The following is a 27,523-nucleotide window of genomic DNA, read 5'->3' as shown; positions in this document are numbered from 1 at the left end:
TCTGCAGGTAATTACTGGCTTCCTGCCCATGGACTCGAGGTCGCTCGAGATGGAATTCTATATCTGTTTGGAAGAGGACGTTCCACCTTCCGTGGCTTCACCTCGGACCCAGCCAACGCACGATTCCTGGAAAAAGCCAGGCTCAATAACCAACTCCAACAAATATGACAGACAAGGTGGTCTGAATCCACAAAGGGAGCCATCACCCAGAAATTTCTCCCAGACATTGCTAAGACACACCCCACATCGCCCCCTTGGTTCTCCCCAGGCTTTCTAATGACCTACCTCCTCACGGGCCATGGCCCTTTCTGCAGCAAGCTGAATCTGCTTGGGATCTCTGACAACCCACTATGCGCTTGTGGTGCCCGGGAGACCTGGGACCATCTGATACATGACTGCCCTGTATTACGAGGATACAAGATCTAGACTTATAACTTGGCTGCATTTCACCCCAAAGGAGCAGGATCAATACCCACTTGAGGATCGTGACACCTATACCCTGCTCTCAAGCTTCGCCCAAAATTTGTTCACAAGGAGGAAAACCCTGCCGCTGCTACCACCAGAACCTCCACAGGTCCAGGATGGACCCGACAATGATAACCCTGAAACCCAACCAGGCAACACAAGAACGAAGCAGCCTGGAACGTGGGCTGGAACTGCCAAGACATTGGACCCTCATCTACACTTGAATCGCTGAAGAAAACCCCCAACTGCCAAGGCTAAGCCACTGTATTCCATCTATCCCTAGGATGGTATTACCTTAACTGGCCTGGACTCTCTCCGAATTCCTGAAGGCCCTCTTCCTGGACGTAACCTAATCTGGAGCGACCATCATGATATTTATGAATGGGGCGGTCACGTGTCCCCCATCCTCCACTGCATGGAGCTTTACATCAATTTCCGGGGGGGAGGTGGCTTTGCCTGCCTCCTCTCCACCCCTCTTTTCTTTCTAGTGACGCATGGGCATTTCCCACTGATTACAAAGGGCCATTTCCTTGTCGACCCCTTATTTCTACCCCCCAGTACTCGATCTCCCTCTCCCCCCCTTACTCTTATCTTTCACAGCGCGCAGTCCCACACGTCAATCTTTAAACATCAAAATTTAGCCCGACTTCTCAGGCACTAATATTATTCTTTCAGCATACAAACCCAACTTGCGTTCTTCAAATGAACTTAGGCAAAACCGAACCGCGATATACCGTGTACATTTTTTTTTTTTTTTAGGTCCTAGCCACCGAAATCTCTGGAAAGTAGGTGGCAGGATCTGCCAGCGAAACAAATGAATAAATGGATATACCTAGCTGGCCTCTCCGTGACAGAGTATGGTAACGTTGGGTTCCATTGGGGCCTGGGGCCTGGCGGCCAACAAGCCAAAAGAACAATGGGCACAACATATTACACAACACATGATCCACACATTTTAACTCTCTGGCTTTGATAAATTACTGTCCTCGATACAAAGAACATACGCGGAGATGGGGTGCCATTAGACCCGAAAATACTCTATTGCAAATCTCATAAGATAAACAACTCTGATAACTTCGAGCAAAAGATCGGAAAATCATTAGAAAAGCAAGGAAGGATTCCTGGATTCGATTTTCAGCAATTAACAAGACATCATACTAATTTGGAAAAATCAGATTACTCAATGGCAAAGTTTTCACAAACTCATCGAGAATGCTTTTGGAGAACCATTTTCCTTTCATATCCAGTGGCGGCTCTTGATTCTGATGTATGGGGGTACTGCTTTTTAAAGTTATATTAAATTGCCTTGGTTATAAGACATGTAGACATAGATGGTAATAATAATAATATGCAAGTTAAAAATACTACAAAACATTAACTGGACACTTAGCATTAACAGACTTGGGTAATCTCGAAGTTTTATTTAAAAATAAAATCCATTATTCGGCTTTTATTTATTGAAAATAGATTAATAACTTTTTCATTCAAATTTGGTGCACTGTTCAAATCGGCACTGCTCGGTCGTTCCGCAGTTCCTTTTGACTCGTTTTATCACCTCTAAAAAAAAATGCGTATTGGCAACCTGCCAACTAGGCATTGACTCAACCACTGGGACCAAAATGTGGAACTGCGTAGTGCACAGTTCCGCCTAAATTTAAACTTCAAAATTGAAAACTATTTCGTGTTTTATTCGTTTATTATTGAAACGATTATTGGAAATCGAGGATGGGTATACTATATACAGGACCTGTTAATTTAAGTGTAGTTGTTGCGGACCCCAGGGACCTGTTAATAAAAATATTCATTGCGTTGCATTGTTCTTCACAAAATTTCATATAACTCCGTTGACTGTATATTTAGATTTAAAAAGCTGGGGGCGCTGCAGTTCAGCAATACCTAACAACGAGCCACCCCTATTCGTATCATTTTACTTAGGTTGATTCTATGGTGTTGCAAAAGTTGATGTGGGAAATATGTATGAGATACAAGAGTTGAAGTGCATTTCTGTAAATGGTCGTATTTTGATCCTCTTCTTCATTCAAAATTTTCTAAAAATTAATTCTTTTAGATTTTTGAAGATAAATTTGCTTTCCTGCACGGTTCACGAAATCTCATAATTCATTCCGACGTCCCCCACCAAGCAAGCGTACTAAGTATTATAGATTCAAATACCTTCTTTCGTGTTTGGGATTGACATAAAAATATATATCTCATACTGCTCTGCTTCATACAATTTAAATTTTTATTTAATTTCTGTAGCCCTAGCAGAAATGCATTCGGGGCGAGCGCCGATGTTTGGTCGAATCGGGGACAAATTTTTTTCGAAAACTGTCCCCATCTCTCGGGACATTCTGCGATTACACTGGTAGGAGTATGCTGTTTGGCAGGACGCCAATTTAACGAAGAGATAAGAAAGTGAAACTCGAAATGTAGTTATAAATCTAAAAAAATAAAATAAAATAATAATGCACACAGTCAAATTTATTGATTGTAGATTGGACTTAATTATTAAGAATACTGCACCTCTAGCGATTGGCTTAAAGGTCATGCGTGAGAATAATACTCAGAATCACGTAATTGAAAACTGAAAGGAGAAAAAGAAAAAAAAAAAACAGGGACGGATCGCGTGTAATAGCCGAAGTGAAACCAACTGCTTAAAAGTTCACTGTGTGCGTCATATAGCTCATGTTCTTTTTTAAGCCTTCCATACTGTTCAATAAATCCTGGACATAACGAATACTTACGAAACGAGAAAAAGGCCATGGCGATCTTGGAAAGGGCTCAATCCCAAAAACGCTTGCTAACAAGATGAAAATGTAATCTGTCCATCAATCAATTCCATTTTATGGCAAAGATCATTATTGGAGGATTAAGCAACCACAGTTTAACATGGTTGATATAGCTTATACCAAGTGAGTTAACAGAAAACATAAATAGCACTTAAGCACAAAACAGAAAAACAGGCTCGCCCTATATTATGACTATAATCATAACAGCAAATGAGATGAGAGCGTACATAGAACTACGTATTTAGTTTGTAATTTTTCCATAATTAAAATGCTGTGACAATTAATATAGCATAAATAACAATCCACTGAGTTATAAGTTGCGAAATTGACAGCAATGGTTTCCTTAATTAATATACTAAAATCCAAGCCAGTCCTAGATCACTCGGCGCCCAAGACCAGAAGAATCTTCAAGAATTCCCTCTCACACCTGCCTAGGCCCAGCTCTGACTGAAGCTCATCTCTTATCCTAAAGCTTTTTTTACCCTTAAGCTTTTTTTTTTCAGAATAAATTTTTTACATCCATTGATTGTCACACCTCGAGAATATGGAAAAACTATTTTACGCTTACAATAATTTTTTTCTCTACCTGCATAAAAGCTCATTAAAAAAAAAAAATTCCACATGTTCATGTGTACAGTAAAAACCTGATTATCGTATTTTCCGGACAATAAGACGTACAGACGTATTTGAAGGCAACTTTTGGGAAAAAAAAAATTTCATATTTGATTAAAAAAAATAATAATAAAGTTAATGCAAAATGAAGCTTTTACTAATGTAAAATGCCCACATTTTTCATATTAATTTACAGATATTTCCCATGCATTTCCCTCCCCCCCCTTTGCTGTGCCCCTTCTTGCTAAAGAGTTGTTTTGACCGTTTCAGCAGAAAATATAAATGCCAATCGTACATGAGTAACCGCTATCAGTTTCTTGTCAAATATAGAATGGTAAAATTCGACTTAGTTGCTTTCTCAGTTATAAATTCCCTTTGCCATTATTTTCCTAACTGAAGATAACAGTCGCTACGTAGAAGTAAGTTCACAAGTCCACGAAAATACGAGCTTCGCTCTCCCTGACAAATACTGGTCAGTGTGTCTGATGTTGACCGCGTGAGAAAAGTGTCCCACGCTAGTTCAAGCTCGGTGTGAGGCGAAAGTTCATGCGATAAGGAGCATATACCCTGGTGGACGATGAGCGAAAGGGGGTTGTTTTGTGGTGGCTTTTGGTAGAAGCAGTCGGTTAGTTAGTCTGTATGAGAGAGAGTGAAAAATACAGTAAGTTTTTGGAAACGGGAATTACGTTACAGAATGACTGTACAGAGAGAAGCTTGAAGAACAGCGCAAGAAGATATAGAATGAGCGAGCGAAGATAGCAGAACCCGAAGGAAGGCTGCGAAAGCACGGAATCCCCTCGCCGAGTTCCGCCCCCGTAGAATGAGTCATCCGTATTTAGGTAAGTCATCCCACAGCTATACATAAACCTTACTCCTCAATAATATAATTAATTATGTTAGCATTGATAAATTGTAAAATGTCCTAATACCGCTATCTTAAATAGCGCATCACTTAGATTGTCAGTTTCACAAATTAACAATAGGTAAATGATGTATCTTAAGCATGCTATCCTAAATAGTGCAGTATTTTTAGTATTGACCCCATCATGTTTGTACAACCATTATGTCATATGCTAGTCCTTGCCTGAGATGAAGTATCCACACGAAGAACACCTATGTGAAGAACCCATTAATTTCCAAAACATCAATAAATGCTAAGAACTCTTAAATACTTCCATAAAGTCAGTTTATATTATTGTAACCAAATGATTTAGGATTTGCTTGTCACTGCCGCTAGGGCAGTAGTTTTCATACATGTATCAATTCTATAATGGAGTATATTAAACTATATTTTGTTTTAAACATATGCCTCAGGCCTATCCTCTATTCACACGAATGAGTAAGCAAAGAATTATATAATAGAACTGATACCGCGGGTACTCGAATTTCTACCTATAATTGGAAAGAGTTTGAGTATTTTCACAACGCCTGATCGAAGCTGCAGTTCCTATTCCCTTGAATAGTTTACCGAGGGCCGAGATCATTGTCCTAATATGAAAAACCACTAGACAATCACGTGAGTATACTGGGGTTATCATTGAACAAATGATTAAGGAAGGAAAGTGTCCCGCCATACAGATGTGTTGTCCAGAGAAGTCCGAACGAACGAAAGTAAGTAATTAATAAGCAAGCAAGAAGTATAATAAATAAAAACACCCAGTATAACACTAATCACAAAACTCCAATAACGCGTCGTGTTACTGTCGCATTCGTCATTACTGATGCTATGGTCTGAATTTTCACTTTCTTCAAAGTCATTGTTCATTTCGCATTTCTTGAAAAACATGGCAATTGTCTCGTGTTTGTCACTAACTTCGCTAATTTTTCACCCATTCGCACACCTAGTAAATGGCTGGTCACTTCATTCATCCCGTTAGTATCAAATCGTGATTTTGTACCTCTATCCATTTAGTCCACTCCTTACAAAGGGTTTGTTAATTGATATGCCCAATAAGGTAATTAGCGAAGGCCTCCTGGAATAACAACTAACTCCGTGATTGATTCAGAAACTGTCCCTTTTTGTTGCGTCACTTACGTGTGGTCTAAAATGTTCACACAATAAAAGCTTTTTTAGAAGGCGATCTAGGATCTGTTTTGTCCATTTTGTTTCTTCTCATAAAGGACTATTTTAGTAATCGCTGTGTTTTGATACAAACTAAACACCAGTCTGTATCCAGACATATTACTCGAGGCCGCCCCCAAGGGTCTATTCTTGGACCCCTAATGAGGAACTTAGTCCTAAATGATTGGCTTCTCCTCAATGATGACCTGACAAATATAAATACAATAGCTTACGCCTATGACTTATCCATTTTTCTCCACAGAAATTCTAGAAGGGATCTAAAAAGTTCTGCAAATAATATTCTCTCCAGACTGACTGGGCAACTCAAAACAACCTCACAGTTTCAGTGACAAAAACAAAAATGATCTTTAAGGGAAAACTAAATTATGCTAGACCTCCAGCAATAAATATCAGGACATTCGCTTCCTTGAGTGTCCACACAAACACCTTGGCGTTCTCCTTAGATCAGCGGTTCCCACACTACTGGGATTTAAGGACCCCTTCAAAAATCAAAACAAGTTTGCGGACCCCCTTCAAAAAAAAAAAAACCCAGTATGAATACTAGGTTTTCTGAAAAGAAAATTCAAAGTTTAACGTGCGAAACAACTCAACTTTATTCTTATACAAATACATAATAATAAATTTATCATCAATTTGCTATACATATAACGAATAATTTGAAATACGTATACAATTATATACACTAATTGTATCGAAAATGGCCCCAGGTGCCAAGCGATTTATAGAGTGTTCTGAAAAATATACCAGTTTCTTTAAATTTTCATCGTTAAATTCCTTTTATTTTTGTGAAACAGCTCTTTGTCTTACAATCAGTAAGTGAGGACACAGAAAGGAAACTCACCTTTCTTATTTTTTCTCTTATTCTCACTTTTACTAATCTAACTTAACACAGTCGCTTGGTCACTAAGTGGCACTGCTCTTGCCTCCACGTGGCGGGGCTGGTGACCTGGGAGAGGAAAGTAACGCTCCCAGGGCCAAAAGAGTAAACATGAGTAGTAAAATAACTACTAGTACTACAGGACTTCAAGGGAAAGCCCTACCAAGTAGTGATACAGAAAACACAAAATCAAAGAGACAGAAGACAGATATGGACCCACCAAAAATACCGACATACATTGTCATACATGCGACAGGAGATCAGACATTAGGACTTATGTCTCCGTTCGTTATTCAGAAAACATTAGAGGGTCTAGTAGGATCTCCCCAAGTACTTCGACGCCTGAGATCCAGAGACATACTAGTGTAAACAGAAAATCCCAAATACCCCCAGAAGTTGCTATCAACAACAATTTTTAGAAGAATTGCCAGTTGTAACAACATGCTGAATTCTTCCAGAGGGGTGATCTCAGAATGGGACCTCTTAAATGTGTCAGAGGAAAAGCTCACAGAAGAATTAAGAAATCAAGGAGTAACAGGATACTCAAATTTTTTCTATATAAAGTTTTTTTTTAGTAAAAAAAAATTTTAATATTCCACAACCTCCAACACCAGTCAAAGCAGGATACCTGAACTGCCAAGTACGACAATGTATACCAAATCCACTGCGTTGTTACAAATGTCAGAAATTTGGCCATTCGCAAATGGCATGCAGAAACTCAGCAACCCGTGCAAGATGTGGTTCTAAAGAACACGAGACTACAGTTTGCTCTGCCAACATCTTGAAATGTACAAACTGTAAAGGGGAACACTCAGCCTACTCAAAAACGTGCAAAAAATGGAAACAAGAGAAACTAATTTAGACAGAACAGAACAAAAAACACAATGTACCAAGAAGCAAGGAGAATAATACAGCCATGGCCTACAAACAAGCCAACATATACATATTGTAATCCAATATAAATCAGAAGTTCAAACCAGTAAGTTCAATCCAGTTAGTAGTTCAAAAGAACCACTTACTGGATTGAAAGCACAAAAACAGAAGAAAACAGTGAATACCCCAATTTCTATTCACACAGAACAGATATACGCAAATCAGCATCACAATCAAGACCGACCTAAACTTACAAACACCAAAGCAACCGAACAGATGGAAATAGAAAAAATAAACACATCTCAAGAACCAGTACTAGAAATTTTCACAGAAGAATATATGGACATGGACCGGCCAAACTATCCTAAAAAAGATAAGACAAAGCATAAGAATGCTCCATTTCGGAAGCAACCCGAAAGCCCTAGAAAAACAAAATAATGGATCAGTTCATCCAGTGGAACAGTAGAGGACTACGAGCCAATTAATCCAGGGCACCTCCGTAGCCAGGTGGGAAGCCACTGAGATTTAGGGTAACCATCTGTTCGGTGTACCTTCCACCAACACCAGATATACCATTTGAAGAAACAGACCAACTAACCTCCCAACTCGCATCACCTTTCTGTATAATGGGAGACCTGAATGGGCATAGTCATCTGTGGGGAAACAAGAAGGATCTTCCAAGTACTTCGACGACTGAGATCCAGAGATATACTAGTGGAAACAGAAAATCCCAATGTATTTGACATCAACAGACGAGGACAAATAATAGACCATCATAACCTTTCTCTACTCAATAATGGCAAACATACGTACTTTCACTTTTCTAGTCGTACAACCTCAGCAGTAGATCTAACTATATGCCCACCTTTCCTTCTACCAGAATTAAAGTGGCAAGTAATAGAAAACCCATACAGCAGTGACCACTACCCAGTAATCACCATACTGACCAGAAACCCTCCTTGCCATCCCAACTGACCACCCCGCTGGAAAATAGAAAAAGGCAACTGGGAAAAATTTAGAAAACTGGCAATATTTAATCCACAAATTATCCAAGAAACATCGGTCGATGAAGCCCTGAAGCATGTCACAGATACCTTAATACACGCAGCCGAACAAACAATACCCACAACTTCAACTCGTTTTCCGTTGCACTCAAAATCCTGGTGGAACGAAGATTGCATGAAAACAAGACAACAACAAAACAAAGCTTGGAATAAGTTCCGGAGATATCCTATAACGGATAATATGATAAAATTTAAACAAACACGAGCACTAGCTAGTATACATGGAAACAAGCCAGAAAAACTTCTTGGATCCAGTTTACTTCCTCAATAAATAGAACAACAAACACAAAAATAATATTGAATAAAATAGGAAAAATGAATGGGAAGTATAAAAACCAACCATCACTAGTATTAACATTGGAATGGAGAAAGCATTGCCGAACCATCAGAGATAGCTAATATATTCCCACCAATTACAATACATTAATTACGCCAAGCAGTATCACAAACAAAACCAAGGGCAGTTGGACCAGACAATATACACTATGATATACTTAAACACCTAAAGCAGAAAGAGGTAGAAAACCTCCTTCAACTGTACAACCCCATTTTTCTAGAAAACCAATATCCTGAAGTGCGGCATCATGCAATAGTATTAGCTTTCCAAAAACCCAATAAAGATCAAAGGACCCAAACAACTATCGACCGATAGCCCTCACTAGCTGCTTAAGCAAAGTGCTAGAGAAGATAATCAACAAAAGATTAGTTTGGTATTTTGAGACAACTAACTGGTTCACCAGTATGAAGTGTGGGTTTAGACATAATCAATCCACATTAGATCTACTCGTACGAATAGAGATGCATTTATTACCTCAAAGCATACGGTTGCTGTGTTTTTTTGATATAGAAAAAGGCCTATGACACAGCATGAAGAACTGTATATTTACAAGACATCCACGATGCAGGACTCAAAGGACATTTACCACTATTCATCCAAAATTTCATGAAAAATAGAACATTTCAAGTTAGAGTACACAACACAATGTCAAAAATCATATAAACAAGGAGTTCCCCAAGGGTTCTGTCCTGAGTGCCACTATTCTCCATAAAAATATGGAGAATAGTAAAACTATTCTACTGTGCTACTATTCTCCATAAAAATAACTAGCATCACAAAACAACTACCACCCAGAGTGTCATATGCACTATATGTAGATGACTTCAGTATTTCATATCAAGCACAGAACATGGGAACAATAGAAAGACAACTGCAATGCGCAATCAACATCAGTTATTGGGTCCAGAAAAACGGGTTTAGAATATCAAAACAGTCTGCGTACATTTCTGTAGAAAACGAAATTTACACCCTGAACCTGAACTAACATTGCAAGGTAACATTATACCAGTTAAACAAAATGTAAATTTCTTGGACTTATTCTAGACAACAAATTGACCTTTGTAGAACATATAAAACAACTATGAATAAAATGTACGAAACAACTTAATATTCTTAAAGTCTTAACAACAGCATCTTGGACCGTTATACCCTGCTCAACCTGTACAAAGCACTAGAAAGGTCAAAAATAGATTATGGAGCACCGGTTTATGCATCGGCAAAAAAAAAGAGTGCCCTCAAATGGTTAGATCCGATTCATCATAGTGCTATACGAATAGCAACAGGGGCTTTCCGCACATCCTCTACATACAGTCGCTATACAGAGGCTAATGAATCACCACAGTTCCTGAGGAGACAACAGTTGGCACTGCTGTATGCTTACAGGATAAGACCCATTAGAGAACGTCCGACTTGGACAACTTTATTCTCACCAAAATGGGAAAACATATAGGAACCGCAAAAGAGCAAACCAGCCTCTAGGCATTAGACTACAGGAGCTACTGATAACACATGATCTCAAAATAGATGTTGCAAACCTAGAAGGACATATAGTATTTTTTTTTTTTTTTTCTGTTTATACTCCAGCACGACAACCAAGTCAGTAGAGTTTACAATAAATCGTCAATACAAATTTTATCGTATTTAGTAGTCACGGGCTTGAACCTAGGTCCACTCAAGGAACGCGTGCTATGCACTCTCGCTCTTGACCACTCTGTTACGTCAGGCCTAAGTTCCACCATGGATAAACCATCCCACAGTTTATGAACTCTTCACACAAAACTGGAATAAAAATACTTTACCAGACAGCAACTTTCAACAACTGCTTGCAGCACATAGAATGCAATATCCCAATAACATACCAATATATACAGACGGATCAAAATCAGAGAACCATGTAGGAGCATCAGCAGTATTCCCAGATGTTACACTGTCACGACAACTCCCAAAAGAATGCAGTGTCTGCACTGCAGAATTAGTAGCGGTTCAGATAGCCCTGGAGCATTTCGGAACCACCTACCACTTGAGAACAGCAATATACTGTGATTCGTTAAGTGTAATCCAAGCCATACAAAACACAAGCAATATAACCCATCCAGTACTCTGGCTAATTAAACAGATACTAACAGACTTCACAAATAAAAAACAAGAGATACTTTTCTGCTGGATACCAGGACACAAAGGGATAAAAGGAAATGAAGAAGCGGACAGAATTGCAAAATCAACCACTAACCTTCAAGAACAATATTTCGCAGTTCCACATAAGGACTACAAGTCAATCATTAAAAATCGCTGTCTAACCCAATGGCAAGAACTCTGGCAAAAACAAACATGGAATAAATTATATGAAATAAAACCAAAAGTTGAGCACTGAAAAACGAGCATAAGGAAATCAAGGAGAGAAGTTGTTCTGACCAGATTGCGGATAGGATATACGCATTTCACAAATGCGTATCTATTACGTGCAGAGAAATCCCCAAGATGCCAACTATGCAATACTATCCAAACAGTTAAACATATAATTATAGAATGCCCAACACATGAAAATGATCGACAACGAATTTTTTCATTATATAAAGGAAACCAAAACATCACCCTTAAAGATCGTTTAGGTGAAAAGGAACAAGTATCAGATATTTTGATTCGAACGAACAAACAAACAAACAAACAAACAAACAAACAACATATACCATCTGCTGTAAATAATAATATAATACCACAGAAATATTTAACCTTCTTGCATTCGAACAAGATTTATATACAGAGAACATACTACATTTGTATAACAAATGAACTGGCGCACTATGATCTCTGTTGTAAATGCGCCAATAAACACCAAAAGAACAACAACATATCGAAAATAAGTAATGTTCTATGACGAAGTTCGTTGTGATTCTGTCAGTATATATTTTTAAGAAAATAAACAGATATTACTTGATACCTTCTGAACGTTTCGCAGACCTTCCCCCCTGGAACTGGTCTACGGACCCCAGTTTGGGAAACGCTGTCCTAGATGACAGTCTAGCCTTCTCTTCACACTTACAGCATCTCTAAAAAGATTAAAAACTTTACATCAATGCTCTTCAGAATTTCTAGAAAAGAATGGGGACTGAAAAGAAAAATAATACTCTCCATATCTTGTATCGTACTGTCTTTATCCCAATTCTATCATATGTCTCCTCCATTTGGTTTCAAAGGGCCAGCCTCCTTACTGTAAAATCTCAACTGGAAACTATAGAAAGGTCTTTTCTCTTGGCATTGCTACGAACATGCCGTACATCTCCACTCCGGAGACCGCTGACCTTCATGTTATTTATAAATGTCTCTGCTATTATATTAGGAAAGGGATACCTATTACCTTCCTAAATATGACTGTCGATCCAACTGCTGACCCAAAGAAAGAAAAAGGAAAATGCTGGAATCTTCTCACCAACTGTTAGCAATCGGTATCGTTACCAAGTTGTTTATACCTGACATTTCATTTACCTGTTCCAACATTGTACAGAAATGGTTCTTCCCCAGTCTCTGCACATCATACTTAATAACAGGTCACAGATCATTGAATGCGAAGCTCCTACAGTTTAATCTCACCTCTACAGATTCTTGCTTATGCGGTGGCATCGAGGACTGGCAACACGTAATTTACTCTTGCCCAATTTACCAAGACTTTCGGCAACAGATCAACTACATCTCATCACTTTGCTCCTGGAAATGAACACAGTTTAATTGCAAAAAAGGAAAACTTTTGAAATCTTCCAAGGATTTGCAAAAGAAATCTTTAACAGACGGCGCCAGCTAACCGGCTTCCCTACTATCAGGATATCCGCCTTATAACTCAACTGTAATTTCTTATGATATAATTTTTTGCCTCCGAACAGAACTTAGAGATTAACGTTCGTGTTTTCCTTACTTAGTAAAGAACCTACCATCGTTGACTACATGTTTTTCCTCTCTCCATGCGATTCTGGTATCAATTCCAGAGTCTTCTGCTTTGCCATGTGTCGCCCTGGCCAAGTCTACATGAAATTTTATTACAGAAAAACTGCTACCAGGCTGTACCTTTCTCCAACGACTGGATAACTGCTGATCGGAACCCCATAACTAAGTTACATGAAGACTACTGAATTCATTATTCCCGGTGGTTTTTTAATTTTTTTGTTTGTCAATTTTAATTTTTTGTAGGTATTTATTACTTTTATTTAATTATTTGCCCTTTTTTGTCTGTATTCATTACTTTTTTGTTACTTCTTTTTATTTTCCCTTTTTTGCTTTATTTTATTCATTTATTTATTTGCTGGTACCACCGGTTTGGGCTCCCAGTGGTACGGGATTTCCTGACATCCACTGGAAGTGATTCTTACCTTGTCACTTTCATTTTACGGTACTCGTATTGTTATGGCCCGCCTCCTCGTGGCGTGGACGGGAATTAGGGAGCAGCCATCCTGGTGATCTCTGCTCCCTAGTAGCTAAGTGCCCAGATACAACAGAAAAAACAAACACTTCAAAGACATAATACCATACTAATATCTGGCCATTTTACAGAGTTCTGTATTCATACATGGCGGAATGAACTAACGTTTAGGCGCCGCCGTACATAAGATACAACACGTGTCCACTTTGTTTCTAGTCAAGGCTAAAGATATCACCATGCACCTAGATTATCTGCCGACCATAAGATGTAGGGAAATATATTCCAAGAAAAAATGAGTCTAATGATCCAGAAAATACGGTAATTCTTAATCTTCGTTTCATTCCCTGGACAGCCAACTATAGGGATGTACATATTCAAGTAAGTACAGTATATCAGGTATTTACATGGGGATAGTTATGTTTACAAAAGGCAAAAAAAAAAAAAAAAAAAAAAAAAAAAAAATCAGCTTTCAGTGAAAAGTTCAGTGTGGGCATGTATTTTCCAGTGGAACTTTTAAGATAACCTAAAGAGTCAGTATTATTATTAGCTATATAGTGCACGGAAGCCACAGGCTTTTGCTGCAGCTGCCAAAAACTTAATCGAGAAAAGTTGCTATAAAGCTCAATCAGGTAGGTCCCCTCTAAGGTGCCTGTTTGCAAAGCTCTGCAGCCCACATCTGTCTTTTCTCGTATAGTCGTCCTTTTTGCCGATCTCACCATGCGAGATACCAGAATTTGAACCATTTCAAGAAGCTCAATGTTTTTTTTCAGATGAGGTCTCCATCCTTGGGCACAGCATTCGAAATATGGGTCTTTTTTTTTTTTTTTTTGCATGTTTACACGCTTCAGAAAACTTCATAGACGCCCATATCGTAACTGCCAAATCCTCTTCTTCCTCTCCTGTTTTTAATTCAACCCCACCAAGTGGATAAAATTACTTTGGGATTGCTATTCTCCAAGTTTAAGACCTTGCATTTTGCTACATTAAAACAGCTGCCACTCCTCATACTCCTTTTTCTGTATCTCTTCGTGGGGTTATTCCAAAACCAACGAAGTACCTGGTCCCCCAGATGATAATGCGCTGTCTTGCTCAGATAAGTCAAATTTTAGAGTTCATGATGCATTTCTAGCAAGGATGACTGTAACTTCAATTTTTGTCAGGTACACAGATGATTGTATTCAGTTTCTCAAGTGTTTTATAGTCCTATTATTAAGAATCTCATTCATTAACTGCATTTTTCAAGATAACTCTGCACCATGTCATTACACATAAAAAGATACAGGTTTTAAAAAAAATTAAACATCAGTGAACAGAAACTGAAGTTCAAACGTCAACATTTGTACTTCAGTTTTTGTTCACTTTTTTAATACAAAAGATTCATTAGGGATGCATTATTCCACAAAGCGTGCTAAAATACAGTGAGTCATCAGCTGACTAGAAATTTCAGAAAAATTAGAACCTCCAAGGTCAACAAAATATTGACTGTGCCCAAGGTCGATAGCGAGCAGTGCCAAAACCACTTCACTGCAATGCAGACGCCTACTGTTACAAGAGTAAATTACATTTATTTTAAAATCCTTGATGGGCTCTTTTTTTTGGATTTTATTTTTTTATTTTGAGAGAGAGAGAGACCTAAAACTTAGTTACCTCACTGACAGAGGGGTTAAATATAATACTTCCTGTAATGACAGATAGTATAAAACGAAAAACTTTAGTATCCTAATTGGAAACAAAATCAGTTACATTTATAAATGTGCAACTTTTCTCAATTACAAGTTCAATGTAAATTCTAACAAAACAGAATTGCCATCAGCAATAAAGTTACTATATCAGTGGTCGATTTAACTTCAGATCTACTTATGAAAAAAGTTATATATATATAAAAAATTAATGCCTTGCTGCTCCTCTTTTGATTTTTCCAAAATAGTCTTCTTTAGTTGCCTAAGTAATGAAGTTTTTTGCACAACACGAACAATGCCGCAAGAAATATGCGATCCATTGTTAACTGCATAATGTGTGACTGCCATCAGTGAAGTTAACGTACATCTTGTAGGATGGCTATCCTGGAACACAAAGGTTGCTACCACTCAAGTAAACGAATATGGGTTCATATAGTTGATGACCCGTTCGGCAACATCCCAATGATCATTTATGTTGCGACAGTGAAATGACTGCACGGCCACAACTCACACCGTACGTTAATTTCATTGCGTTCAAAAGGAAATCTTAAACCATCGCACAATGATGAAGACGTAGAGTATTCAGTCCGAAACGTTTGCTGTCTATTTTGTATTGTACTCTTTCTTTTGGCCTGCATGCCAAAAATATAACAATTTTTCGCGTGCCAAAAGGGTGTGGGAAACCCTGCTTAAAGTTAGTAAACAGGTTTTATTGACATAAAAAAGTAACAATATTCTTATATAAAAAAAATAAAATAGATTTTTAAAAATAATACAACAAAGATCTAAGTTTCTACTGAGAACTTTGTTGCTGCATAATTTTTCGTGCAGTATGCTGACAGTTTTCGCACTCGAAAGGGGGGGGGATGTTTAAGTTGAAACCAGTGTTGTCCAACCGTTAGTTTATACTATAAAAATCAAGTAGCTTACGGGCGCCTAGTAGCCCACGACAACGAGGTGCCCATAAGGTACCAGCGCCATTTCTTTTTAATTTAAAAAGTGATGTAACGAAATTACAATATTTACCTCTCCTACTTCTTAGTAAGGTACATAAATCAGGAGGCCTCCGTAGCCGAGTGGTCAGGAGCGGGAGTGCAGTAACACACGCTCTTTGAGTAGACCGGGATTCAAGCCCCGACGGCTAAATACCGTCGATCTGCTAACCCGCACTGGACCAGCATGGCAGATTATGGTCCATTTCCCTCAACGTGAATTGTTGAGGAGGTTCCATCCTACAGTGAGTTTTTTTTTTTATTACATAAATCAGGGGGAAAAAAAATTTAATAACTTGTTCATCACATTCGCCAGCATGCCGCAAAGAAAGAGGGAGGGCTGACCCGTGGGTGGGGATTGGTGCATTGTATTTTTTTTTGTATACTGCGTGTATTCAGTTTTTGCCGCATAAATAACAGAGTTCTCAGGAAGAAAATGGAAGAACCATTAGAACGAGATCAACTAACTCTGCTAGTGAGGGTTGGAGAGAAAGGAATAGGTTTGAAGGATATTATGTATGACCGCGAGACAGTCAACGAAAGAGGAACTAAAGTGCACCCTTGTTATGACAATAAAGTATTTCGGTTTGCTCAAAAAAAAAAAAAAAAAAGTCAAGAAACATTGCTCCAAGAAGAAACTTGTAGTCAAAACCACACAAAAAAAGATATTTCCGGAGGCGAAGGAAGAGGAGGGCTAAGCCTCCATCCTCTCTAATATTATTATGTGTAACTGAAATTGCGGAAGGACATAATAACAAAGTATTCTGGACACTCGTAGCCTCTTTTTCGGAGGGAGAGGCGATATAACAATAATGATATTGACAGCAATTGAAAATCAAGCTCGACCTTAGCTTGAATTTACTTCGAATTTTTAACCAACTTATATAATATACAAGCAATAACTTAATATCATAAAATATACAGTAGTGTTCCAGTTTATTCGGACTCCTGAATCTGTCACTGGTTCTTGACTGGAATACAGGTCAAATATTGCCAAAGTTGTGCACCTGTGTGTGTGTGTAACGCCATAGCAACTAAGATCGTGAGGTGTCGGCATACTGTTCCTGTAAGTTACGTGGTCGATTTGCGTGTTTGCTGGACGAAAAGGCCGAGTTTTCGGGAGAACAAAAAACCATGAAACCCATTTTTCAGATCAACTAACTAAGCCACATTGTGAAAAAGATACCATTAAAATTCTTCACGCCATTGACGGGATTCGAACTCAGGCCTTTTCTATCCGGTGTTGGGGAGGACAGTGATTATATCATTATATCTACTGTACTGCCGCAAGTGCTTGCTACAGTTGTACCTTAATAGATTACCATCCGTTGAATTCGTCCAACTCATTTTAGGGCTACATTCATAAAAAATCGAAATCAAGGAAAAAACTTATTACCATCTAATCTCCAAAGTACATCCCTCGTAACTCGATACACCTTTGTACAGTCGTAGAGCTTCTGGATGGCTCTGATTTGGATCTCTGAACCGCTGTCAAAATGGTGCCCTTCAGGTGGGATTTCACTTTGAGGAACAGAAAATAATCAGCAGGTGCCAAATAAAACGGCCTGACAATGGTCGCGTTCTGTGATGGTGCATTGTAGTGAAGCACGAACCACTCACCTAGCTCGGCCGCGTCTGGCCTAACACGCCGAATTTTTTTCAACAGTATGTCATCACTCCTCTGTAAAATTCAGAGTTGACTGTCTGCCCTTCCGGTACAAGTTCTTTGTACATAATTCCTTGCCAATCAAAAATAAAATCACCAACGTCGTTTTGGTTCGAGAATTTTGTAATCTGAGTTTCTTCGGACTCGGGGAATTTTTTCTAACTCATGCATCTGATTGTCTTTTTGTTCCGGGTTCGTACGCGAAGCAGCAGGATTCATCACCAGTTATAATTTTTTTTTTTTTAAATAGGTCTGATCACTGACTACCATCATTAAGAATAAAAAAGAAACAGAATTCCTCGCTATTCAAACCCGTACCGATATCCAGCAAGAACACAAACGTGTGTGGCTAGAACTGATAAACTTATGGCAAACCCACTGGAATAACTTGACAACTGGTGAAACTACTAAACTTTTCCTCCCTGAGATAACCCACATCAACAAACAACGTTCCACTTGGTTCTTCTCTGACAGTTATGCTTCCTTCCTATTAATTGGCCACGGGTCCTTCAAGAAACGCCTTCCAGAGTCGGCCTAGTCGAGGATGCCCTCTGTACCAGCGGAGAACCTGAAGACTGGGGCCATGTGATGCACTCATGCAACATATACTTAGATCTAAGAACCCAACTACTTCTAGACCTCCACACTAGACCACTTCGACCAGAAACCAAGTTATTGGAGTCTAACGATGGCTTCCATGCACTGACCAGTTATGCCAACGAGGTCTTTCCTCGTCGCTGGCATCACCTGCAACTTCCTAACACTCCTCCTGGACAACTTCCTCCACAGAGAAACTGATAAGCACCGGAAATTCTGTCATGAAACTGCAAATTGGGCTCCTAACCCACTTTTATTGCTGGTCCGGGGGGGTGATCCTTTTAGGGGCTACAAAACTAGGTTCCCCGCCGAAGCCGCTCCCTGGTTCGCTATTGTGGCGATCTCCGACTCTAATTTGAACTTTAGATGTTGTTTTCTTCTCCCTACCCACAAAAAAAAAAAAAAAAAAAAAAAATTATATTAGGGTCGCTTGTAATCATTACATAAACCCGTATATTGTACCTGCAAATTGCGTGTGTTCTCTGGTGGATTTGCCTGTTTTGCTGGCCGAAAAAAACCGTTTCTGAAGGAGAAAACCTTGCTATGTATGCCTGAGACCGACTAACTCAGCCACGGAGCGAAAAATGCCCATTAAAGTTCCTCGCGTCATCGACGGGATTCGAACTAACTCGGGATTTTTCCATCCAGTGTGGGGAGGACGATGACAGTACCACTGTGTTAGCAGCGCAGACTCTCCCTACTGATCTCCAGGCTTCCCAAATGCACCTAGAACTCTTGCTCCTTTTCGCCTGAGGGGATGCCTACACTCTGCCATCCCCACTGTCTTCCCCTTTCCGGTCTCTTCTCTTTCCTTGGCCCCTCCCCACTCTCTCTCCTGCAAGAGTGGACAGTCCGTAAGATGTTTTTCTATTCCCCGGACCGGCTCCTCGTGCTAGTGTGGGAGGCTCCTGCCTGATGATCGCGCCTCCCAGTAACAGCATCACAGAGTACTTAAGGAGGATTTGTGGGAAACCACTGGAACGGCATAACAATAACACTATGTCCACCATCTCAATCAGATCTTGACATGCAGTAAGTCGTTCCTCTTTCTGTTCCGCCGTCAATGCATGCGGCACGAAGTGAGCATTTCCCCCCCCCCCCCAAAACCTTCGATAACAATCGGGTGCATGGTATCCTTGCTGATGCGAAGCTGGTCTACTATCATTCGGAGGGAAGGCGACAATCTTCCATTAACAGCTGCCAAACCTTTTCATTGATCTGAGTCTTTTAGACACTGAGATGGGCGACCACTCTGGGAATCGTCCTGAACACCTTCACGCTCTTCACGGAACCGCCCGTACCAGCGAAAAATGTTGGATCGTGATAGTGCTTCGTGTTCACAAGCTGCGCTGTTTCGGGCTTTAAAACAAAATTTTGTCGCCACTCTTTTCTCGGTCCTTGAATCCATGACGATATGATTTTGCTGCACCAACTTAAACAAGACTTTGGAGTAGAACGTTACCCCCTTTATTAGACTAGACAAAGACAGTAGCAAATTTAAAAATCGAGAAGGAGTTCGACAAGGAGACAATATCTCCGAAGCTGTTTACTGCTGCCCTTGAGGAAGCTTTCAGAAGATTAGACTGGTCGCAGAAAGGAGTCCATGTGAATAGAGAGTACCTAATTGTTTGTTTGTTATTGGGTTTTTAGGAGCATTAGCAACTAAGGCCATATTTGCTCCCTTTCCGCATCCTCCGTATTTGGGAGAGTACTTAAACCATTTACGATTTGCAGATGACATTGTGGTCATAAGGCACGATCCCAAAGAATTAAAGGAAAATCTTAATCAGTTATACACAGTTAGTAAGGATTTTGGACTAGTAAGGAAGATGAATATGGCTAAAACAAAAGTAATGATGAACAAGTATGCCACAGAAAGGGACAGAATGATTGAAGGAGCAGTAATTGAAAAGGTGGAGTCATATACTTATCTGGGACAAGTTATTAGCTGTAATAATGATAAATGGCTGGAAGTCAAGAGAAGAATAAACGTTGGATGGATAGCATTCAGGAAATATAGTCACATACTGAAGAGCAATATCCCAGTTTGTCTGAAACGTAAAATAATGAACCAATGTATACTCCCCACCATGACTTATGGAAGTGAAACTTGGGCACTCACCAAAAGAATGGAAGAGAAGCTGAGAACTACACAGCGAAGAATGGAACGAATTATATTGGGAATCAGACTGTTAGATAAGAAGAGAAGCACATGGATTAGGCAGCAAACTCAAGTAAAGGACATTCTTATCAAAACTAAAGAACTAAAATGGTCTTGGGCAGGACACATAGCTCGAAGACATGACAGATGGACTAAGAAAATAACAGAATGGTATCCAAGAGGAGCTAGAAGAAAACCTGGAAGACAAAGGCAGAGATGGATAGATGAAATTCATGAGTTTGTGGGTAGTAAATGGATGGCCATTGCACAAAACAGAAGGAACTGGAAAGTTGCTGGAGAGGCCTTCATCCTGCAGTGGATTGAAACCTGGCACATAACCAATAAACTCATGAAACCTGGCACATAACCAATTCAGACTTCAGTGAACAGTTTCAATAGTGGCTAATGTATGGCGCTGGCACTATCATCTAAAAAATCAGTCCTAAAACATTTCAGCCGCATCTTGTATGAGTACAAACAGCGACACAGTTTGTCAAATGGAAGTATTTCAGTAAAACGACACGAATAAATAACTTGGAGTAAATATACCAGTCAGTGTCGTTTAGAATAAATAACTAATATATATACACACACACACACACACACACACACACACACACACACACACACACACACACACACACACACACACACACACACACACACACACACACACAATATATATATATATATATATATATATATATATATATATATATATATATAGTGGTGCCTCGACTTACGAGGACATCGACATCCGATATTCTCAGGAACGGATATACCTTACATACGATCGTTTATTTTAAGGACCGATGATATTTGCAGGTACCAATAGCTTTCCAATATAGCTGGAACGATACATGGGTGGAAATTTTCAGACACGTGGCGCACGAAATATCACTCGTACGATTGTTGTCAACCAATTAGCATCTTTTTTATTGTTCAACAACGTTATTGTTCAACGTGTTGCAAGCGGAAATCACTCGTACGATTATTTCAGATCTATGATGATCTGAAACTTAAAGCTCCATCAACTGGTTTCGGCGCTTCAAAAAAAAAAGGGCGAATGTCAAAAGTGTTGAAAGGCATGGAGAAGCGTCCAGTACTGATAAAAAAGCAGCTGATATCTTTAAAATTGAATTCCAAGAGTTTGTTGATCAGGAGGATTATCTTACCCACCAGGTTTTTAACATTGACGAAACCGGCCTCTTCTGGAAGTGAATGCCCAGGAGAACGTGCATCACTGAGGATGAGGCTAGTTTACTTGGGAATAGGCCTATGAAAGATAGGCTCACTCTCCTGTTGGGTGCCAATACCGCTTGGATTTATGCTGAAGCCTTTGCTTATGTATAACACTTATACCCCCCAGAGTATTTAAACAACAAAAGGTCGACAAAGGCATGTTGGGAAAGTTTTGGCGCAGTAACAAGAAGGCCTGGGTTACGGGATGTCTTCAATGAAGTTTTCCGCCCTTCAGTGAAGAGTTATCTTGAGAAAAATAAGCTTCCTGTGAAGGCACTGCTCCTGCTGGATAATGCGCTAGGCTATGGTCCCAACCTTGTTCAATCTCTTGAGGCACAATTTGACTTTGTTCAAGTCAAATTTTTGCCACCCAACACCACTCTTCTTCAACCAATGGACCAGCAAATGATTGCAAACTTGCAAGAAAATCTACACCACGAAAATGTTCGCAAGTTGCTTTACACCGACCTCTGGTGAAAATGCTGTCACCCTCAAAGATTTTTGGAGGTCGAAGTTCAACATGCTGGATTGTGTGAGGCTGATTGTAAGTTCTTGCAATGATGTTTCCACCAGATGCTTAAATCCAGTCTTGAAAAACATCTGGTCTTTAATTATCCATAACGTTGATGGATTTGAAGATGATGGTGCTTTGACAAATGATATTGTCACGCTTGAAAAATCAATGGGTCTGGAAGTTAGCTAAGAGGATGTGGAGGAGAGGACGTTATTGATGCTCATGGGCGTGAGCTAACAACAGAGGAGCTACAAGAGTTGGAGAAAATTACGGAGAGTAACACTGGAGAAGAAAAGGAAGAAAAAGATACCCAAAAAGTGTCAGCTGAAGACTGTCATTTCTTGTTGTGAGCGTTTAAAGAGAAGTGATAAAAACACCCCGACATTGAAAACACTGAACTCATGATGCGAAAAATGGAGGACGAAGTAATTTCTTACTTCAGAAAGCTACAAAAAGGTCGTAAAAAACAGTCCACTTTGGACAGTTTCTTTACCAGTAGCAACAAAAGACTGAAAAGACACCTGACGCTTGATATAGAGTCCCATCACCACTACGTCACCATTGATTTCATGAGCTCTGCACCTCAAGTCGAATGTAAATGCTAATTTATTGTTTGTTTTTTTTTTTATTTTAAGATGTTTTATGACTATTTTTTGTCACTAATTTTTAACATGTAAGAAATAGCTATTTGATGCGTTGTTGGGGAACGAATTACAAGAAATCAATATATTACTGGTTTCAAGTTACAATATTTTCAACACACAATGGGTTTTGTGGAATGCATTACCATCGGATGTTGGGGCCCACTGTTTGTGGGTGTAGTTCGTTAAATAGTTGCAGATCATCGACCATTATCTCTACTGCAAAGTAAAACGTGGTACTAGTAATTATACATAAAATGTCGCGATTAGTAGAGCATGCCGACAACTGGATGGTGCTGAGAATCCAAGTTATTTTCTGTCATCTTTTTACTACAGTGAAATATATATATACCTAGAATACAATTTTTCTTATGGCTTTTTTCGGGGAAGCTTTTCAGATCAGAAAAGTAATTAAGAAAATTTAACTTTTCTTAGGATATTTTCGTTGGAACCAATAAAAGCAAAAACTATAAAACACGTAAAACTGAAGCTTCATTCTCTGCCTACTCTTTATATTTTCAAACATTAGGCTTTATTCGTTCATCCTTATTTTTGTGGCTGATCTGGTTTTTTTTTTTTTTTTTTGTGACGTCTAGTGATAAAGCGAGAAAGCCTTTGGAGGTGTTGACGCAAAGTGTCTAGTGTTATCGACTGCATAATGTTTATGCACGTTCCAAGGTTACACGAAAGGTTGACTCAAATGCATTATCGATACGAGCTGGAAGTTATGCAACAGAACTGATAAGATGCATAAATCGCTCCTTTTCAAGGTGCTATAATTTTTCAGAGGACTATTTTTTTTACTGTGGTGTATTAATGCATTATAAGATGTGCTTATAATTCCTTATACCTCAAGATTATTATAATTTAAAAGCAAACTGGTAAAATTAACTGAATATCATACGTATCTTTGAACAACTCGTTTTCTTCGTGTGAGTTATCTATCTTGCCAAGTGATCAAAGGCTGTCGCCATTATTAAACGTAGGCTTTTCACTATTCGGGAAAATAATCGCACTTTGTACTAAACCTAAAATATTAATTAAGTTTTATTACCTCGTTCCATAGCAGAGACGAGGTATTTCTGCTCTTCAGAAGTGCGTCGTCTCCTTTCCATAAACCAACACCATTAAAAAATAAAAACTGGTTTGAACAGTATACAATGAACTTGCTAGCAGCAGTTTGATAATGCCTGCTCTTCTAACCTTTTAAAAAAAACTGGCATAAAATGTAATATAATCGCTTTTGTCGATCATCGTAAAAAGATTAAGATACAGTTAAATTATTTATTTTATTTATTTAAAATTTACGATCGCATTTTTGTTGCAAGAGGTACTTAAACACTGTGGATCTTTAGCAAAACTGGCAGATGGAAGCCATACTGATGTGCAATTTGATTATTTTTCTGTATTTAGTAAATATCAGTAATACCAATTTAATGCGATCTTTCCAATTGCATTTGCAAAGAGATTTAATTTTGCTTGACTCCGTTGCAACAAGAGAAAGATTATTCACAAAGTTAAAGCTTTTTTTTTTTTATTATTAATAAAAAATATTTAAAGTCGTCACATGTCAAAACAATGGCTTTTAACGCTTGGCGATTATAAAATGATGAATTCTCAAGAAATGTAGTTTCGCTTCTTTAAAATCAAGAAGAAAGGTTCAAATAAGATATTTCTTTAATTTTTGAATAAAACATAATATATTTTTATGAAAAGTATATTTTAAAGATTGTGGTATCTATCATTAAACGCAAAGATTATTTTCTGTACAAAAATATATATTTTATATCAAAAATATAACATTTATATATAATATAGTTTTTTTTTTTTTTATTCATATCGAAAACTAAAAACAGTTCCTCTTAGAAACTATGCTAAAGCAGAACTTTACAGCATAGTGGGTAGCACCATTTCCAAAAATACAGACTGAATTACAATACTGTATTCCTGTACCTCGCCTACTTTATTATTCACTTAACATCATTTCGTTTTAAACCATGGGTCGAAATGGAAAGTTTTACAAAACAGATCGCTAGTTCATATATTTAATAATCATCGTGTACAAAACATTACCAATACGGGTGACGAACTTGAACAGCGTTCCGACGTACTCTGGTCCATTCCAAGCCCTGGTTATAACGCTACTTTAAAGTTATCAGTACTGTATTAGGTTTGTGACATCCTTCACATTTATCTTCTAGTTTTTGTGTGCATGAGCAGAAGTATAACTAGAAATTCTGGCCCTCGCATGAAATTTACTGACGGTCCTCCCGCCCCACCCTGAACTTCGCAGCGCACTTACAATCATTTTTACAATCAATACGCGCCCCCTCCAGGAAGGTGGAAGACCCAATGGAATACAGTAAGTTTCGATACAGTATACGAATAAAAATGTTTTGCTGCTATGATTTTCGTCTATTTATATAACAATATACTGTAGACTTGCGTATTTTGTTTATTATTGGTATTTATTGTTTGGCCTCATAAACAGTTCACGTTACCTTTTTGTAATTCTGTTATTGTTTATTAATTCTTTTTATTTTTTTTTTTAATGAAAACCCCAAACACGGGAGGTTATAGAACATATAGTACTTAGCAACGTGCATGGATTGGAAGGCGAGAAGACGAAAGAAGTTATTTGTTGACATTAGATTTGAATATGATTGGCAGTACACGACCACGTTCCCTGTCAGTTTGACTGAGGAAGGTTAACAAATTAATCGAAAGCTTTTTGTATGTATCTAATCTAATATATGTATGTGTTTTCGCTCTGTGTCCACAGTAATTCGATATTAATAATTAGATTTGAACTTCTGTAGATTGGAATTTTCAGGAAATACGTACGAAGGAAGGTTGTTCCAGAAAACGGCAGTTGAATGAATAAACGAGGAATATGAAAAGTTGGTTCTGTGAGTTTGAAGTTGGACAGTAAATGGATGTTGGATGGTGGCGGCACGTGTTCGGACTGTTTTGAAAGAGAGAGCGGGAATTATAGAAGACAATTCAGAAGAACAGTGCCCTTGGAAGTATCTGTAGAAAAGGCATGCAGCAGAAACATACGTCTATGAGACAGGGTGGAGAGACTCTGTTAGAGATGAGTCATTAATTAACCTAACTGCACTCTTCTGATGTTAACAAATTTGTGTTAATGTTTTGTGTATGCAGTGGTTGCCATTCTTTTGTCACTCAAGTCACACTTTAAGTTAAAAGACGAATATTAATGTCACACCTAAATAGTGATTGCCATTGAACTCAATGGAAGTTTTCCAAGTCTTGCGGCACACCAAAATGCCGAGGCACAGGCTTGAGAACCACTTACAGCATTTACATTCAAATTTCCGTTATGTATGTTTTAATTTAAAAATAAATGAATCTAACTACCAAATCGCAACACAAATGAATTTTTTATTTTTCAATTAGAAGTATATGCGAGCAATAACGCCACATTGTCTAAACTTATAAAAAGTGGCAATCGCCTGCTGACCGCCTGAGTTCCAAATTAGCATCAAATATGCGCAATTATTAACCTTTTGTTCTAATACATTTGCGTACAGTTCGCAAAAGTAGTCAAAAACATATGATAATCATTCAGCAATCATTACATTAAATTATTATAACCATATATATTGATTTCTTCACTCTAATTTATCGTTTTTGTGTGCGCGCGAAAATGGAATGTCCATTTAGAGCTACATTGGTCTTCAGACAGTGCGTCACTTCAACAAAAGAGAAAAATCAATTGTTAGCCGGCTCACCCGGAAGCGGAAGTACCATAAATGCTACGTTTAAATGCCGATAGTACATAAATCGTGCGCTTTCTCTTTGCCATGTATAATACATGAAAATGCCATTATATACTACGCTATACTTAGCTCAAAGATCGCAAAAGAAAAAACAAAAAAAAAATCCATTTTTAATTCCTTTATTAGTATAACTCTCTATCAGCTCAATGGCCATATAATCTTAGTTATTATCGCACTCGCTTTCATGCAAACTGATAGAGTACTCATGCAACATATTACAAAATCATACCTTAATTTCTTCAAGGAGTTGGTCTTTTGATAACCCCGTCTTGGTAGTTACTTCTACTCCATTATCTTGAAGTATTTTGCCACACGCCTCATCTACGGGCTCACTAATCAACACTTTTCGCAATGTGAATGCCATAGCCTTAACAAGAGAACAACCTGCTGCGTAGCTCCTGATAAAAGGGACCATTCGCCTGACGCCGCGCTGCTTTAAGGCCGATTCCGCAGTTACATTTTACGCATGCGCGGTATTCTTACTAGACTAAGCGTAAATGTGAAAGCTAATATGACAGCAAATGAGAATAAAGGAGTAAAGACAAAACCGTGATAAAATCATGAATCATAGAATAGTTAAATTAAGGGGAATCTTTTATTAAGGTGTGAGAGGACCCATCCACGATATTTCATTATATTTATACCTTTTTGTAAGCGTACAATGGTAATCATAGATGTAGGAATTCTTTGTGTTATTTCAAAGCAAGTATAACTTAAGGA

The 27,523-nt window shown here is 38.5% G+C and overlaps 1 protein-coding gene across 1 annotated transcript in view; it reads right to left on the bottom strand.

The window, feature by feature from the left end:
* LOC150079481 (D-3-phosphoglycerate dehydrogenase) overlaps window positions 1-27,237 on the bottom strand; it is a 120,835-nt gene extending 93,598 nt beyond the window's left edge. Inside the window, exon 1 of the mRNA XM_090383731.1 lies at window positions 27,033-27,237. Coding sequence (XP_090239857.1) covers window positions 27,033-27,218 — 186 coding nt within the window. The 5' untranslated portion in view covers window positions 27,219-27,237. The remainder of the gene's footprint in view (window positions 1-27,032) is intronic.
* Between the last annotated feature and the right edge of the window lie 286 nt (window positions 27,238-27,523).

The sequence above is a fragment of the Mastigoproctus giganteus genome, chromosome 10, assembly GCF_048544385.1.
Source record: "Mastigoproctus giganteus isolate SK-2022 chromosome 10, ASM4854438v1, whole genome shotgun sequence".
NCBI lineage: Eukaryota > Metazoa > Arthropoda > Arachnida > Uropygi > Thelyphonidae > Mastigoproctus > Mastigoproctus giganteus.
This window is presented reverse-complemented; position numbering and strand designations above follow the sequence as displayed.